The 18,925-nt window shown below is 36.7% G+C and overlaps 1 protein-coding gene across 4 annotated transcripts in view; it reads right to left on the bottom strand.

Moving 5' to 3' along the window:
* LOC132152012 (arf-GAP with GTPase, ANK repeat and PH domain-containing protein 1) overlaps window positions 1-18,925 on the bottom strand; it is a 182,629-nt gene that overhangs the window by 83,159 nt on the left and 80,545 nt on the right. For 2 of the 4 annotated variants that reach the window (XM_059560630.1, XM_059560628.1), the window contains 4 exons: window positions 11,617-11,675; window positions 10,079-10,166; window positions 6,446-6,460; window positions 540-625 (listed from right to left, as the gene is read on the bottom strand). In XM_059560630.1, coding sequence (XP_059416613.1) covers window positions 540-625; window positions 6,446-6,460; window positions 10,079-10,166; window positions 11,617-11,675 — 248 coding nt within the window. The remainder of the gene's footprint in view (window positions 1-539; window positions 626-6,445; window positions 6,461-10,078; window positions 10,167-11,616; window positions 11,676-18,925) is intronic. The other 2 variants (XM_059560631.1, XM_059560629.1) reach the window with 1 other exon arrangement.

The raw sequence follows: 18,925 nt of genomic DNA, 5'->3' as shown, positions 1-18,925 counted from the left end.
TATTATTATTGTGAATGTGAGCTAGTGCACTAGCAAGGGCTTTGAAGCACTACATATCTGGTCACAGATGACTCAGTTAGCTGTGATATGATTATAAAGAGGTATTCATCAGTTATCATCAACATTCCCATTATGCATCTTATTTGTAGCTGTCCTAAAAATACAGTGTTAATGAAATATTGAAAATGTGCTATACAGTAAGTGAATAAATGATCCAACCAATGGATTTTATGGTTAATTCCGGGAATTTTCATAAAAAAGTGCACTGGAACTGCTCTGAGAGCTCTAGAAATGACTGACTCCCTGCTCAGGGGACTTACTGAACTAACATATTGAGACACACCATCAAATTCATATTTCATAGACCATGAGAAAGAGGTACATGAGACTTCCTGTTTGCATTTTATGACCAACAGAGAATCAGTTTGTCTAAACAAATGTTCGCTTTGTTCAACAAAATGAATATCCTCTGTAAGGAAATCACAATTTTGTGAAACCCTTGTGATATTTTGTGATGTATTTGTGGCTGTACTACCTACCTGAGCCTCCGGAGGTCCCCCTTCATCTCTGATTAGGAGGAGGAAACTTTGTCCATCCACTACAATCTCCTTTTTAAAACGTCCTCCTGTCCAACAAAAAGAAGCCAATCAATTTACATAGTCTGATGATTCTAATACATTCACTACTTCTACAATGAGATGATTGGAGGACTGTTGATTGAAATGGAAATAGAAAAGGGCATGTGTATCATTTTGTTATTTTCTAATTATTTTTTGTTGGAAATAATTTGATCTAAAAATCAGAGTTCAGAACTAGTAAACATACAAAAAGTGAGAACTTTAAAAATTTATTCAATAAATGATGAGCATCATTTTTATTTGATGTAAGATTCACTGCAGGGCTCAATCTACAACCATCACAGAGAGCTGTAGCATGGCAATCGCTTTGATGCACCTTCTATGTGTTATAATTCTATTCTTTCTGTCAAAATGTTGTTAACAGCAAAGGAATTCAGTTTTGGTATTTCTGTATAAGATCGACTGCTGCTGCAACTTTGCAGAAGCTCCTTTTTCAAAAATGACTGTTAATGTATGAGTTTTTGGTTTTATTTTATACTTCACGTATATATAATATTTGATAACACTCAGTGTACTTACTGAACGGTTGTTCATAAGACAATTTCTAGATACAAATACACATTATGAATTTTGACAGTAGTATTTCATGAAAATTTGATTTCATTTATTATAAAAATTTTTGTTTGTTAAGTAATTACATTTAATATATAGTTAAAGCCAATTCATGGATTGCATTTATGATTCCTCTAAAAGGACTGAAAAGTTAGTTTAAAATACCCTTTGTAAGAATTATATAGTATTTCTAAATTAAACAATTAAAAAAAAAATGTTTAATCAATAACCGAACATTTATTGTTCAGTTTGAACCCTATTATTTTCAATTCAGTATTCTGATCTAATCTCAGAAATGTATTATTTAATTTATTAAATTAAAAATAACTTATTAAAATCCTAATATATCCTATAATACTATAATAACAGTGTTCCTGTGGCTCAAGTGGTAGAGCATTGCCTTAGCAGAGCAAGGTTGTGGGTTTGATTCCCAGGGAACAGAGGTTAGGTAAAAGCTGTTAGGCTGAATTCACTGTAAGTCGCTTTGGATAAAAGCATCTGCTAAATGCATATACTGTATATATATATATATATATATATATATATATATATATATATATATATATATATATATAAGCTCACGTTACTCCTCTCCTCATCAGGTTACACTGGCTACCGCATCAAATTCAAGGTACTGATGCTTGCCTACAAGACGACCACTGGCACGGCACCAACTTACCTAAACTCACAGGTTAAATCTTATGTGCCCTCCAGAAGTTTGCGCTCTGCAAGTGAACGACTCCTTGTGGTGCCATCCCAAAGAAGTTCAAAATCACTCTCACGGACCTTTTCCTGGACTGTGCCGAGTTGGTGGAATGACCTCCCAATCTCAATTCGTACAGCTGAATCTTTACTCATTTTCAAGAAACATCTAAAGTCTCATCCTTTTCGACAGCACTTAACCAATTAATACTAGCACTTTTCCTTTTCTTGTCTTTTCATTTATAAAAAAAAAACAAAAAAAAAAAACCTGGCTATGTGTTCTATACTAGACTAACTGAGACTTGTCATGGCACTTGTATACTGTAGTTGTTCTCTTGTTGACCTGACTGCTTCTATTGTTCTCATTTGTAAGTCGCTTTAGATAAAAGCGTCTGCTAAACGATTAAATGTAAATATATATATATATATATATTAGTGGTGGGCCGTCATCGGCGTTAACGTGCTGCGTTAACGTGAGACTTATCGGGCGATAAAACAAATATCGCCATTAATCTATTCTCAAAGTTGGGTTGAGAGCTGGGTCTATACTAGTCGAGCTATGATGACTTTCACCTTGATATTTTAGCGCGGATGTATAACTAGCCGAATCTGTAGGGGGCGAGAACGAGTCTTTAAACCTGTGTGTATGCCTACTGTGAAATTACCACATCAGACGCGACATGCTAACATGGATGCAGCTAAGATGCCGCAGGGTTTGCTTCAGGGAATTTTTATTTTTTTTAAAGAAGCTTCCCAATGGAAACCTTGACAAGACGCACGGCTGTTTCACACATACTCCGTCTGTAGTGTGTATGCAGTCCGTGTACGTTAAGTATGTGGTGCAGAAGCAGCACAGACTCATTGTGCTTTCACACAGGACGCGTTTGCAGTCCACTACTCGGTACGTAAACGATCGCTGCACTGCTGCAGACGCAACGCTCCTGGAACGCAACTGGAATCCGTTAACATGGGTGCGGAAAAAAATACGAAATGCATACACACTGCAGACGGAGTATGTGTGAAACAGGCGTAAGGTTGTTTGCACCTTGTGCAATGTGGAATTAGTTTACAGATTTCTCAAGCAGTTTGTGATGCATTTTGGAAACAGGAGATGAGCCCCTGGTCTAATGCACCACCTGGCTTGAGAAACCCCTTCTCAAAGACTTAACGTTACTTGTAGTCATTATTTTATTTGGGTAGCACACATATTCTGAATGCCTTCGGCAGAATTCAAATGAGCCATTTAAATCTAGATTAATTCCAAGATTACAGTGAGATTACTCTAGATTAAAAAAAAATAATCTATGCCCACCACTAATATATATATATATATATATATATATATATATATATATATATATATATAAATAAAACTCAATTGTGGTTGAAATTGAAAAAGCAGATCTGTCAAATTTACAGCCAAACATACTGGAAGAAATATCATACTGTATTCTAAATGAGGGGCCCTGAGAATATTGTTATGGACAACGAAGGGACCAAGTCAAAAAGTTTAAGAACCATTGGTCTGAACCTTATTATACTTGTACTTGTATTATACTTATACCTTATTAGGGCTGGGCGATATACAAAAAAAAATGATATCTCGATATTGTCAAATTTTTTACGATATTCGATATATATCTCGATATGTTTGCATTTAAATAATAAAAAATAAAACATGATTTTCTTTTGCCCATAAAAAAAAAAAAAACATTTAGATTAAACAGCTAATTTAAGCAGTTAAAAAATCTAGACCAAGAGATCACTTACTGCTTTTTATTAATGAATACATGTAGGCCTATATGTAACTGAAGCAGTGCAAATTAAGTAACAGTTACAGAAAGTGCATTCTGTCAACTTTTTAGTGCATGCAATTCACAATTTAAATTATGCAACTGGGATAAGTATTTTATTTTAATTTTTTAACAAGTTTTTAAGCTAAGAACACAAGTCTGTCAACTGTCTGTGGTTTTAAGAGAAGCTCTGTGGCATACTGACACTAAAAACCCTCTTAGATGGGGAGCTAGTTGCTGAAGCACATAGCTATTTCTTATATATAAATATATATAAATGAATACCAAAGACTTTTGCATTTTCTCTGTCTATATTATGGAAACTGGTAAACATATCAGTGAAATTCCCCAATAGTAATTCCAAATGACCATAGCCTATGTTTCTCTATTCAAACATCAGCGGTCGAGTAAGTGCATTTATTTTGCGATCACAAATGCAAACAATACAGTTGAGATCTCACGACAGAACACAGACCGGCTGAACGACGCTTTCATTAGATCGCTCAATTCCAGCTTGTTAGTGTTTTCAGATTATCGTCGGCGGCTCTTCCGCAATGAGGAGTGAGCACGTGCGCATGGTTGCCAGATTGCTTAAAATAAGCAAACACCGGGAAGAAAATGTATCCTTGTAACAGTGGAGCTCTGATTGGGAGATTTAAACTTTTGTTATCTGGCAACCGCTATCATTACAGCTCTCGTAGTAGAGGGGCGTAGAGCAGTCAGCAGTTACAGGTTCCTTTTTTGGACATTCGGCGCGTTGTTTTGGGAAAGTATGCTTGAATTTGAAATATTCGATATTCCCGATATATTCAAATTGTACATCGTCGTCAAAATTATTCCGATAGTATCGCTAATATTCGATATATCGCCCAGCCCTATACCTTATACTTGATTTGACACAATATAATATACAGCTTGAATAAAAATGCTTGGCTGGAAATGCATTGATGAAGTTTCTACCCGAAGTGATCAGATTTGTTTTTTGTTTTGTTTTGTTTTTGCGCTTGGAACTGCATGCATTAATACATTAAACTGCCTTTTATTTACACTCTCTTGAGTGCTCTCTGCTTGACCATCTTTGCTTTCCAGAGAAAGACAAATAATGCCTAAATCAAAAGTATTTGAACCCAATGACTAATTAAGTGTTACTGCCAGTTTAAGTGTTTTCCAAACGTCCAGTCTAACGATGGCTGGTAAAGGTCAAAACATCTAGAGTTAACTTATGACCTATGCCCCATCTGAGATGAGAGCGGCGGTCAGAGATCAGAGAGACTTCTCTCTATCCTTCTCTCGGGGGAAGAGGGTAGGGCAACTGTTGGCTGGTTTGCTGAAGCGTAAGAGGATCAGAGGGGATTCCTGGAGATGTTAGAGGGTCTTAACCTTATTGCAGCTCTACATTGATAATCAGCTTGTGCACCGCAGACCTGAGAGAGCTTCACTCTCGCTTCATAGCCTGAAAGGACATTCCAAAGTCATCTAGGGACATGACCACTCAAACATGTTAAACTTTTACCCTTCACCCTTCAAAATATTTTTTTTTTATAATTAATTTTTTCAATATTTAATTGATTTCCTATACCCACTGTAATTATAACCGCTATTCTATATTGGTTCTGCATAGCTGTATAAAAACACAGCAGCAAAAATCATTAAACAACCTCTAAAAAAGATACTAGTTCTTACACTAGAAAGTGTGTGTGTGTGTGTGTATATATATATATATATATATATATATTATTTTTAATACAGCAGTCACAACTATTAAAGTAAATGCAGCACTGCCATAGTTTTTAACTTTACAGTTTCTTCCCAAGAGACACATTATGCTTTTAAAGCGTAGCCACTTTAACTCAATTGAGATGTCGACATGATGGAACACAATGTTTCTTGCTTTCAAGGATTCAAACTGTTTTATCTGTTACAGACTTCATTCCAATTTTCCCTCTGTCTGGATGACTAGAGTTTGAACTCTGCTTCTCCACTGAACCAAACATGTGGGCAATAATGTGAATGCCAAAGTTCATGTGCTTTACAAAATTCGCCAGGTTTGGTTGAAAACGAAGAGTGAGCGAGTTGTTCGGGTAAGTCGGTTAGACTGGAGGAGATGGCAAGCTTTTCCGTAATGACATGGTTTTTCTTTTTGCATTATGAAGGATAAGGAAGCAGAGCAGCATCAGGACAGCTAATACTCAGAATACAGTCTGGACCCAAATATTTATATATATATATATTTGTTGAAAATGAAGAGCGAGAGAGAAGTGTGCAGGGAGTGAGAGATACACACCCATTGATTAATTCTCTCTCCATGGAGTTAACCTCAGCTGAGTAAAAACATACTCGGATTGAAAGTCTTTGGATGCACTGAAGCTTAGCTCATCATGAGAAACTCTCAGAAACAAAGTTTTTGCTAGAAAGCACAGTTCAACCACAGTCTAACATCCTGTCTTGATGGATAGTGACCCGCAGTGCAGTGGTGTCATTGGTGGTTTACTAAGAAAATGAATGACATGGAAGATGGCAAAACTACAGTGGCATCAAGAGAGGAGTAAGAGTGGAACCTCCTGTTCTGTGGCTTGATCTGCTTAAAGCTTTGTGACGAGTCAAGAGAAGCAATGTGGAGTAGATTCTACTGGAAGAAGAGAGCATCTAAACAGAAACATGATGAGGAATATGTTGTTGCACAAGCCACAGAGGGGAGAGTCCACCTTCTCAACTCTCTTGTACTATGACAGACCTTCCCCAAGAAGAAAATGAGGTTACCTGCATCCACGTCAGCTAGTTAAAGAAGCGGCCGAGGAAAGAGAGAATAAACAAAACTCAAATCAAAAAGCAGCCAAGCTAAACATGCACAGTCAGTTAAGAAATTAAAAACAGCAGGACAAAAGAGAGAGAGACAGAGAGAGAGAAAGAAGCGACTTTCATTCATTCTATTGGCACAGGTCCTTCTTCTGTGCCTGTGGGTCCTGAGTATGCTACATCTGAACAGACAGATCAGAAACATCTGCCCTGAGGACACGGACAGGTCAATACAGCTGATTTACAGTATGGTCATGAAAGGGCACGTACTATCACACACGCTAGTATAATGCAGGCCAGCTGAGTACTGAGGTCAGTGAAGTAACACGTTTTAATTAAATATTAATTAATTCAAAAATACATTTAATTGCCATTTAAACATACAATGACTTGAATACACCTCTTCAATTATGAGAATTTTTTTAATATATACAATTTATTTTTATTTGTTCCAAGTACATTTTAGAATAAAACACTATATTAAAAAAAGGTAATTAAAAATACATATAATAAAAAAACAGTAGTTTGGCAAAATACTATATATATATATATATATATATACAGTACAGACCAAAAGTTTGGACACACCTTCTCATTCAAAGAGTTTTCTTTATTTTCATGACTATGAAAATTGTAGATTCACACTGAAGGCATCAAGGGCTATTTGACCAAGAAGGAGAGTGATGGGGTGCTGCACCAGATGACCTGTCCTCCACAGTCACCGGACCTGAACCCAATTGAGATGGTTTAGGGGTGAGCTGTACAGCAGACTGAAGGAAAAAGGGCAAACAAGTGCTAAGCATCTCTCGGGGAACTCCTTCAAGACTGTTGGAAGACCATTTCAGGTGACTACCTCTTGAAGCTCATCAAGAGAATGCCAAGAGTGTGCAAAGCAGTAATCAAAGCAAAAGGTGGCTACTTTGAAGAACCTACAATATGACATATTTTCTGTTGTTTCACACTTTTTTGTTATGTATATAATTCCATATATAATTCCACATGTGTTAATTCATAGTTTTGATGCCTTCAGTGTGAATCTACAATTTTCATAGTCATGAAAATAAAGAAAACTCTTTGAATGAGAAGGTGTGTCCAAACTTTTGGTCTGTACTATATATATATATATATATATATATATATATATATATATATATATATATATATATATATATATATATATATACCTTTTTTTTTTTTTTTTTTTTTTTGAGAAAAGTGAAACTTATGTTAAAATATTATTAATATTTGAAAACTACTCTTGTGTGCCAAATCAGATTCATGTGGTGTAGTGACATTAAAAATGTAATGGAAATTTGTTATTACTTTTTAACTAATGTTTACACCACATTACATTTATTAGCTTATTAAATTTAAACCTGAGTTAAAATTTCTAAGAACTTGTCAGATGTGAGGAGGCGTGCCCTAGTAATATATTGCATGAATGTATATGCATTCTGCTGCTTCTTTGTTTAGTATTGTGACCAATAGCTTCTGTGTTGAGAACCATGTGAGAGGTATGCATGAATGTATATGCATGTTATCTGTTGCCTGTGTTTCTGTTTATTATTGTGACTAATAGCTTTAGTGCTGAGAACCGTTTGAAAGGCGTGTCCTAGCAATTACCTGCAGACCTTCAACATTGATTGTCAGCACCTGTGTGTTTGCTTCTACCTGTGTGTCTTTATCATTATAAGATCAGTTTTTTATCTGCTTCACTATGCCCTGAAGAAGGCCTCATGCCGCTACGCGTGGGCATTTTAAAGTTGTCCATTTAGGACATGTCATTTTTTCATTAAAGACATTTTAATTAAGGAGTGCCTCGGCTATCAGAGATTTATTTTCTCTACACGCCCTTTTTAACTTGTCAGATGTTTTTTAAATATTCTTGTATTATTATATTTTTTATATTCTTATTTGCCACTCACCCATTTAACAAAAATAGGAAATACAAAGTAGAAACTAGTTTGTGTAGATTTTACGGTTTGCAACTAGTTTCTCTTGATTTTACTTGGAAAAGATTCAATGTCTAAATCTGATATTTCACATTGATAAAAGTGTTATTTTTCACGCCAGAGGGGCTGGTCTGCACAATTGCACCAAACTGCTGATCCCAGCAGAGCCGCATTTCTACATCAAACATGATTGTGGCGGCTTAAGCAAAACAAAAAAACGTTTTATTTACCCATATGGGGTGCTGGTTTTGAAATGGTAAAGGCTGGGTCTGGACTGAGACCACAGGGTCTGCAGGGATTTTTCTTTCTTCTTGCGTAAACATACACACGCAGTCACACAGTTGTCCTTGTGATAATATCTCTTAATGAGCTCTGAGAATGTTTCTATTCATGTAGTATGTGTGATAGAAGAAAGGGGCGGTGCAAAACCCATGCGGCCAACTACTTTCATTGCAGAGTGTGCAGTAAAAATCTGTTCCAGCTCTACTTAGTGGTTTCGAGGTTGGGGTTACTCTACCAAAGCTAGGAAACACTATTTTTAAACCCAGAATAGTGAATCTTCAAAAAAAAAAAAAAGTAGGAAAACATTTATGCGGTAGTTTTACTGGAATGTAATTTTGGAAATTAAAATCACAGCTTTATGATGCTGAAATGTGACATAACGTCACTGCAAATCTGAGTTCAGCTGAACTTCTAACATCAATGTGCTGGCCTCAAACGTGAAAGATTTAACCGTGTTGCTTAAGCTTAGCAAGGCACATACTTCAACGGTCTCTGATGTCGCGCTAAGTTTCCTTTGGCAATCGGTGCTATAATCCACTGTAGCAAACAGGCAATTGACATTTCTGGGGGATTTTTTTCTTCCAGGGCGATTTCCTGGTTGACCGCTGGTATGCAGTGGCTTGAGTTTTATACGATAAAGTGCAAAGGAGAGGACGAGACATGATTAGTGCCCATCGGCCTGCTCACTGCCCTCTTCTGTGACCTCATGCTCTCTACGGGACCCCCAGGCATGCAGATTACTGCAGTTAAGAACAATTGCACTAAATGTCGCTTAAACTTATTGCGATCTTTAAAGAAAATCCCTGATTTTTAAATGAACACCTGAACTTAATAAACCCTGCTCATTGAGGGAGCCATTTGAAAGGCCAATTTAACATGTCTACATGATAACAGTTATAAACACCATGAAATATTGACACGGGGAGCTTTTGAAAGCACATCCATGCTCAGGGACGAGAACATATTGTGGTGGTCTGGCAGTGTGCCTTGAATGTTCTCAATTATACATGGGGAGTATAGCAGAGTCCTCTGGCACAACTGTACCATACTAACAGCAGGTGTGCGGAGAGAGAGAATAAGAGAAGGAGAGAGCTGAAAGAAAATATTTGAAGTGCATCTAGGGTATGCCTCGGCAGTACTGAAAAGAAAATGATATTAACTGTATTTACACATAACTTCAAGACTTTAACGGGTTCTAAGAACAGAAGACATACATTCACCATTGTAAAGCCTTTCAAAAGCATTGAAGTGAGTAATACAAATGGTTAACAATACTAAACAAGATAGATACAGTGAGAGATATAACAAAGGCTTTAAAAGGGTTTTCATATTTCACCTGCCCATTTGATAGCAACACACCTACCTTCAGGGCTCTCTTCCTGCACATACGTCCCTGTCAGATACCTGTGCACCAGGGCAGACTTTCCACTGGCCAAGTTACCCACAATGCCCTGCACATACACAAAGAATTATTAGGGGTCCCATTTATGATATATTGGCAGGTAAAAAGACAGTGTCTCAGCTTAGACCTGAAACAAGTACTAATACATTTACATTTATTCATTTAGCTGATGCTTTTATCCAAAGCGACTTACAATTGCTATATATGTCAGAAGTCGCACGCCTTTGGAGCAACAAGGGGTTAAGTGTCTTGCTCAGGGACAAATTGGTGTCTCACAATGGATTCGAACCCGGGTCTCTCACACCAAAGGCGTGTGTCTTATCTACTGCGCCAACACCACCCCAGTACTGAGTATCATCAGTACAATAAAACGAAGTCTTTTTAACTTTGTGTATTTTTTTTTTCATTTTATTTATTTTTTACATTGACAATTTAAAATCCAATCAAACGACATGGCCTAATTTCCAACTCTGTTTCAACACACCTGTCTATAATTAAGCAGCCCTGAACACCTTGATTAACTGCTTTGCGTGTGTTTGATTGGGGTTGAAGCTGAACTCTGCAGTATGGTAGCTCTCCAGGAGCATGATTGGAGATCCTTGTTAAAGACATTTGTTGATACAGCATTTTACTACAAACCTCAAAATTGTAGACACTCAAAAAGGCAGACATAAGAAAAGAAGGTATTGTTCAGTTCTGTGTCCCTTTTGACTCATAGAAATTTAAATTTTGGTATGCATTTGACTGAGGAATCGGTTCAAAGTTATTAGCAGAAATATGAGTGTAAATTTGGCCTAGTGGTGGCACTAGAGAGTCTGAGATAGAGACTCCAAATTTGTTATGTTTAATATGGAGACTGTCCTATATCTGTGTGCCAAATATCATAATCTTCCCGCCAAGCAGTTTGATGGGCTGTCATGGACTTGCAGCGCGGATGAGGAGGAGTAGGGTTGGAAGAAGAAGAAACCTAACAGATACAATAGGATCCGTAAGGTCTAGAAGTAAAATATGTTTTTTCCTCTGATTCCAGGTACACCTTTTGCACCTTCCCTAGATGGTTTGCCTGATTTTCACTAAAATTTGCTCAGATCATCCTGAGACAATGCTGGCAAATGCTTGTCAAAATTTCCGATGTTGAAGAAATCCACACAAAAATGGACTTGAGGCTATATCTTCGCAACACTAAATATAGTTTTAAATTATTTATTTTTTTATCTATGCACTATATGCGGTTAGCATTACAAGTCAGTGATTTAATTTTAAAACTGGTACAATGCAATTTTCACATGCAATAATTTAATCACACAAAGCTAACAAGAAATGATTTGCAGAATTCAGCATTTTCAGGCCAATTTAGAGAAGGTACGACCTGATCAAAGCTGTTTAGTGGTGAGGTCATGAGCATGCAAGACAAATTTAAGCAATAAAATGATGCAAATGGAATCTTGTATTAGTTATAATGAAAATGGCAAATTTTAAACATCAGTGACTGGACTCACCACTTTGAGCTCTGGTACGGAGCGACTGAGTGTCCACTCCTGACTGTTGACAAAGGCATCTGTAACAGAGACAGAAAGAGATCATTGTAAATGTGACCTCATCCTTCAGTTCAGTCTTATTTACAGAACAGTTCTAGATGAGCGACTCAATGATCAATACAAACGGCAGAGGAAATATATATAGCTAGAGTCAGGTTATGCTGTATTACCAAAGCAATTGCCCATGACGATCAATGCTACAGAAAATGCTAGATAACTGTAGAGCTTGGCGTTAGCAATACCAAAGTCATGGTTTCAATTCTCAGGGACTGAGAACAAATAAAAGGTTTGTATTGAAAGCAAATCTAAGTCACTTTGGAAAAAAAGCACCTGCCAAATACACAAATGAAGTGAGCTGCTGCCTTCCTACAAAGAAAGGTGTCTTCTAAAGACTGGAATACACTACATGAACCGATTATAAAACACTAGGCATCATACACTTGCAGACTTGCAGACATATATGGTTTCAGCAGAAAGTTGTAAATAAAAGACTGAAAATCACACATTACCAGATATTTGTCACTCCAAACACAACAAACTTTTGATATAACATGCACATCATTGCTGAGAGATGCATGACAAATGAAAATGTGTTCTAATATCAACTCAATTATCAATTAGCTCTAAAGTATTTTTATTGGATAAGAATTATATTATATATCCTTATCTTTAATCCTTATTCAGAACGTCACAATGATTGGAAAAATCATGTGAATTTCTATTTGGAGTCAAAAAGGTTGAAAACCATGCAGTGTTTCAAGCAGAGTGTAACGTTATCATTCTGCTTTGCTATCGTAGTGAGTAATTAGCATAAAAATACATATCACACACAATCATCATAAAGCATCTAATTAGCATAAAAACACACTGTATGCACAAATATTGTGTAAGATATTTTAAAATAGGCTGCATTATATTAAAACATATACATATTCAATTAAATAAGTATGTTTACAAATCAATATTTGTCTAACCCCATTCACGATATTGTCTGATTTGCTTTGTCCACACATTGAGAGTGTGCATGTGAAAATGCAATTGCAATGTTTTCAAATGACACTATAGCATTAAAAATAAAATGATCCCAAACGTAACTGTGGCGCTTGTGGCGGTGCTGCGCAGTCAGTGAACCGCTTTTTTCACATCAAGCATTTTATGCAAGTATTATGACCAGTACCTTATTTGATCCTGTTCTACAAAATGTCCGATTTTGAATATTTGCGTTCCGCTAGGCCTATTTGTTTTTTAAAAAATCCGGCATTTACAGTGCATTAGATTGAGACAGTGCATGAGTGCTTGCATACGAGGACGAGCGAGCATGGGTTTGGCTAGATGTATTTGGAGGTTATTGCTCACGTCTCGTTCTGCACATATCCAAATGTTTCCATATTCGCAATGTATCTGAATGTTAAACTGTAATATTTTTTTTTTTTAATGTATACTAGACGGAAAATATCATCCTCTTCACATGAGCAAAAACGTCCTTGGCATAACAGCAGAGTGGACCGGTATACTACGGTCTATTTAAACTGACCAGTGTAACCTTTTATATGTTTGGTTGACTGTACTTTATTTTAATAATGAACAGACTGCGATGTAAGTTTGAAATTAGAATGCACTTTAGATGTTCTGTGTCATTTATACCAAACACAAATGTTGCTGGTTGCTAGTGTGTTTGCAGCACTACTGTTATTTATTTTTTTATATATTTTATTTTTTATATTTTTCAGTTTAATTGATTTTTATTTATAAAATTGTATTTATTTTATTTAAATTTATATTTAAGTTTACATTTATGTTCCAACAAACTTGAAAAATTCTGCTTGATAAATGCTCTAAACTTTTATTGCTCTAAAACTAAAAATTACTGACTGACCTCTAAACATCGGCATCGGCTATAGAAAAACCCATATCGGTCGATCTCTACATGTGATGTCTTATAATGATGTCTAGGTAGGCATTTTGGGGCATTGCTTTGTTCTTCGTTGCGTTTAGAGAAAGCATATATGAAAACCGACTGGAAAATTAAGGATTGACTGCACAACTGATGCTGTAATCACATATAAATCATATTGTTTGGAGAAATCAGACTTATTTGAAAACTTCAATCTCCTTCCTCTATTGGGCGTTCCGTGTGCAGATGGAACCAATCAACACCGCGCTATGACCGCTGTCTGTGATACTGCTACTCGTTACAAATGACGGTCTGTAACATCACAGGAGACATGGTGGGAGTGACAGACCGGTAATGAACCATTACAGCCAAAGCCCTTGTCAATCTTGTCTCATCTCTTCAATTGAAATAGACTTGCTGGATTATTTTTCATTATGGAAGTCAATAGCATGAAAAAACAGTAATAGCAGACACTGCAAGAGCTTTAGTCTGACCTTGCTATTATACTTTAATATAGTTCAATATTAAATTATATTATATTATAGTTCAATTCTCTAAAATAAATATCCATCTTAAACAGTGGCAAGATAAAAAGGTATCTTTGCAGAAAATACAGAAAGGTCCTTGATATGTGTCTTTGTAGAGAGCTCACTAACCGTGAATACTGTAACAACACCCTTTATTTCATCAATTAAAAAAATTGAAGACAGTAACGCTGATACTAAAACAGCCAGTTATTCAACTGAACTGAATTAAATATTGAATTAAGTTTATGAATTTTACAACATTACCACTTATTAACAATCTGTACAATATAAACCACTATATAAATGTAAACTATATACTTCACAAATATGACAATCCTGTTTTCACTTTAAAGTCACTGAAAGTCAAGGAGGACACAAAAATCAACTTCAGAATGGAAACAGCCAAGATATTCCAGCAGGTGGGCTAATGAGGGGTGTCTGTGTGCCCTGTGGGAGGCTCATGTGTCTTATTTAAATGCTTTTATGTATTTGTTTATATGTGTATTTAGAGCGAGAGTCATTGCACTCAGCGTTGATTCTTAGCAGTCAGTTTCCCATGACCTGCCTGGACCCTCCACCCCCTCGCTGTGAGCTGACCGATCGCAGAAGTGGACTTCCACCACCCACTCTGTGTGTCGGGCAGAACATGACGACATGATGGAAAAAACAGAATAGTGAAATTGGAAGTCCCTCAATTTACGATGATTCTGCATCATTTTACCAGGGCCATTGTCCTGGTGTTTGTAACGGGCTGACCCAGATCAGGTCCTTCCTTAGCTTTTATCCTGCTCAGCTTTCATACTTTGGAATCACCCTCACTTTAGAAATGTGCAGCTTTTAGAGAGTTTCCTGAATCATTCAAATCCCACACACTCAATTGAAGCATCCTGAGGGGACTTTGAGAACTAGGCCAACACCAGTCCAAAATCAACACCACGAGGCTTCATCAAAGACTCATTTAGGATTTATGAAAGCGGAACTAACATGCAAAGTGCAATAATGAATGTGTCGGGTAGTTTGCAACAATTAACCATTACACAGTGCTCAAAGGCGCACTTGGCACAAGTCACAACTCCCAAGGACATCCATCATCATTCGTTCAGGGCATAAATCTCTCTCTGTCGTGAAGCGGCTTTTCCTCTCCTGCAGAACAGTGAGAGTGTGTAATTGCTCTGAATGAGACGTCTGGTATGAGATCCAAGTTGCTTGATTATATCTGGTTTCATCTATATTCATCTACAGCCAGAATCTTGACAGTCATCAAAGTCTGATGCACTTTGCAGCTTATTCTGTCTAAGAAATGGCCTGATTAGACAGGAAGAGGTCGTCAGATTGGAGCTTGGCAAAAGCTTTTTCCATTTATATGTACAATATGCATTAGGGTGCTTACCAACATTTCCTGCATTGCTTTTCACTCCAGTTCCAAGATGAATTTGAGTTTCCATATCGTAAATATATATACCATGAGCGAATGACTCTTCTTTTTAATGAACTGTTTAAAAACTTGAATCAGTCGGACGTTAATGACCTGCAAGCTATCAATTTTTTTATTATAATAATTTACTTTTTTTTTTGGTAGTGATTTGATTGTGATCTTTGTAAATTGGGTTTCAATTTTTTCTGAATGTCTTACTAGTTAAGTGGTCTTTGTTAAAATGCATTAAATATGTTCAAATGATAGTCGACCCACAATGCAATTCTATCATCATCCTCATGTCGTTCCAAAACTGAATGCATTTATTTCTTTTGTGGAGTACAAAAGATTATTGTTTGAAATGTGTTTAGGTACAGTCACAGAAATTTAAGCAAATTTCTGTGGGCAAAAAGGCTCTGTTGTAGGAATGTAACGAATCACTCAACTCACGATGCGAAACAAATCATGATACAGATTTCACAATATATATATATATATATATATTTATTTTTTTAACAAAATGAGATTTAACAAATTATAAAAGAAAATGTCCTTTTAAATGCTAAACATTTCTTTGTGAAATCATAAATCAAATTAAATTAAATTAAAAAAAGGCATTTTTAAGGCCCCTGTGAAATCAGTTTTTGTGTTTTTTTTTATATTCCAAACCATCCCTTTAAAATTCCAAACTAATCTTAGACGGTCTGTGAACAGTTGAGGGCGTGCTTTCTGAGCATAACACTAGTCTGCGTCTGTCTGATTCAATATGAAACTGCAAAGTAAAATGCTAAAACAAGTTCAGGTCAAGACGGGTCATATTAGAATTGAAAATGAGGAACATACAGAGACAAAAAGGAACACATAAGGCTTGCCCAGTTGGTTTGAGACTGTTATAAAGAATTTAGTGAGAGGCAGCTAAGTGCTTGTGCAGTCAGTGTTCTGTGGAGCCTCAATTCAATTCAATTAGCTCTGAATGCTGCCAGAAACATGACTTACTGCTGCACACTCTCAAGATTCGATGGAGGATATTGGAGAACCTCCCTCCTCCCTCCGTTTCACTGTCACTTTACACTCTTCATCTCATTCCCACCTCACCCCATTGTTCCCTCCAGACACTGAGAACAGCATATTTCATCTCCTCATTCACTGCAGCTCCCAAAATAGCATTGTGAACACAAAGAAACATTTATCAGCAGTTTATGTGAAAAAAACACACACTAAGAGACACAAGCCAGACTAGCTCAGATAACTAAGACTCTCTTTCTCTCCAATTTCCACTATCAACCATCATCCACAACAAAGAAAACCAGCAAATAATTGTATCCCTGTATCATGCGTCTATCTTCAACTGACTGCTGGTCATTGACTCCAACAGGGTGAATGGAAAAAATCCAGCCCATTGGCCCCCCACTGCTGCTCTGACACACTGGGCTGTATTCTTGTCCTTCTGCTGGGCTGCTACTGATGGCTCACCCATGCGCCACTGCTCCCTGGATATCACTCTAAAACAGGATGTTGTTACAGCTGCTTCCTGATTTCCTAGAAGTCAAGTTTCCATCTTCCCCAGTGTTCCCAGTGCAGCAGGGTCGCTGTGGTACCAGTTCTTTGACCTGCATGCTGGAATAATTTCTTTAGCTGAATCGATGTGGTGCCACACACATACTGAACCAGTTCCCAATGAAACGCTAGGACCCATCGGCAGTATGATCATGACATCTAAGGCTGTTCAAATACTGATTCTTATCAGTTCAACAGACAATACATGTGGCATATTGTTGATTAAAATTTTTTTTTTGACTCGTCTACTTCTCAAAAAAAAAAAAAAAATTAATCTGGGTTACAGTGATGCACTTTGAATTAAATGGCTCTCAATCCAACAAAGTAAAACAGACCAGCTAATACAGAATGTTCACATTTCTCCTTTTAAATCCTATATATATATATATATATGCTAAATTATAAGGCTAAATTAAATATGCCATTGTGTTTTTTTCAGAACACTTGGATTAAACCACTTGTAATGACATAGCTATTGCCGTTATTTTACTGACAAATGTGAAGAGCACATTGTTGTAGCGCAAAAGTACATTAACATAATTTGCGAGCGCAAATCTCTCTGCTTGCATGCAGATTTCTTTTCCTCTCTCACAAAACTGGATGCTGGAAGTCCATTACCATCGCAAATCTCTCCTGTCGCTCAAAGTGTGTGCATGTGCCCTCACATATCTCTCCGTGCTCTAACGCTACAAATTAATTATTTTCTCATCTGGACTTAAAGTTGTCAAGAGTTATCAACCAATCAGACTTCCGCGACTGACCACTGAAAATGCTAAGAGAAATCTAACTGGCTGAGAGGCAACTACACCTGGAATTCTTTTGACAATCAAAGATGGATTTGCAATTTTAGTCCATTTAGTCCAGGTGTGAAACCATATGGTCTGTAATGCACCAGGTTTTGTAAGTTTCCTGACTCAAAAAGACATTCTTAATAAACATAAACCTGCTACACATGTGCACATCACTTGCTGAGACAGGAAAAGAAAAGCTGAGTCTGTGTCCTAGATTTTACAAGCTACTGTACATAAAGTGAACACGTAAGCGCCATGCTTTAAAATGGATCCACACAGTGACAATGGCAAGTCTATTACCCTCACAATGTGTTTCTGGGTGTCACTTCGCAAAGACAGCATGTGATAAGAGTGTTTAGCGGAATATGTCTGCTCTCTGTCAAAATGACACAGGGGATCAGAGAGAGAAAAAGGGGTGGAAAAGAAAAGATGCAGCAAGTTAGTGATGGAATAAGCAGGGGCGGTACACTATTTCAACATAGTGGTAGATAGATTATCCAGTGTAGCACAGTAGAACATGTGTTTTGTGTCCTGGCTGCCTGTACCTGGCCAAAACACCACCTGTCCTCTCTCTGGCTTTATTCCCAAAACAGCTGAACAAGGTGTGTTTGTATCTGTGCCAAACATACAGGATGGGACTGAGAGGGACATACTCACATTGCCACGTTAATTGAAAAAACATACACAGGACAAAATATTAAATGAAAGATAACTGGCATGTGTTGTCATGCATTACCAAAATGTCTTTAAAGTAAATATATTATGCAATATTTGGTGATCTGACTTGCCCCTAAAACACACGTTTTTTGCAGATTTTTGTCATATTTACAAAAAATATTATTTAAATTTTCTCATTGTTTTGTAATGTCATATCCATTTAATGTAGTTCATTTCTATCAATCTAAAAAAAAAACAAATAGGAAAAAAACCAGCATTCTGCATCATGAACTCTATATTTAAAGGCAACTGTGTGTCCTGTCTGCTATTACCTGCATTACACAACAGCACATTTTTCTTGCAGCACAAAGGGAATAAATGCATTTAAGAAAAACCAAGGAATCACAATCGTGGGACATAACATTCTATT

The sequence above is a fragment of the Carassius carassius genome, chromosome 10 (assembly GCF_963082965.1).
Source record: "Carassius carassius chromosome 10, fCarCar2.1, whole genome shotgun sequence".
Taxonomy (NCBI): Eukaryota; Metazoa; Chordata; class Actinopteri; order Cypriniformes; family Cyprinidae; genus Carassius; species Carassius carassius.
This window is presented reverse-complemented; position numbering and strand designations above follow the sequence as displayed.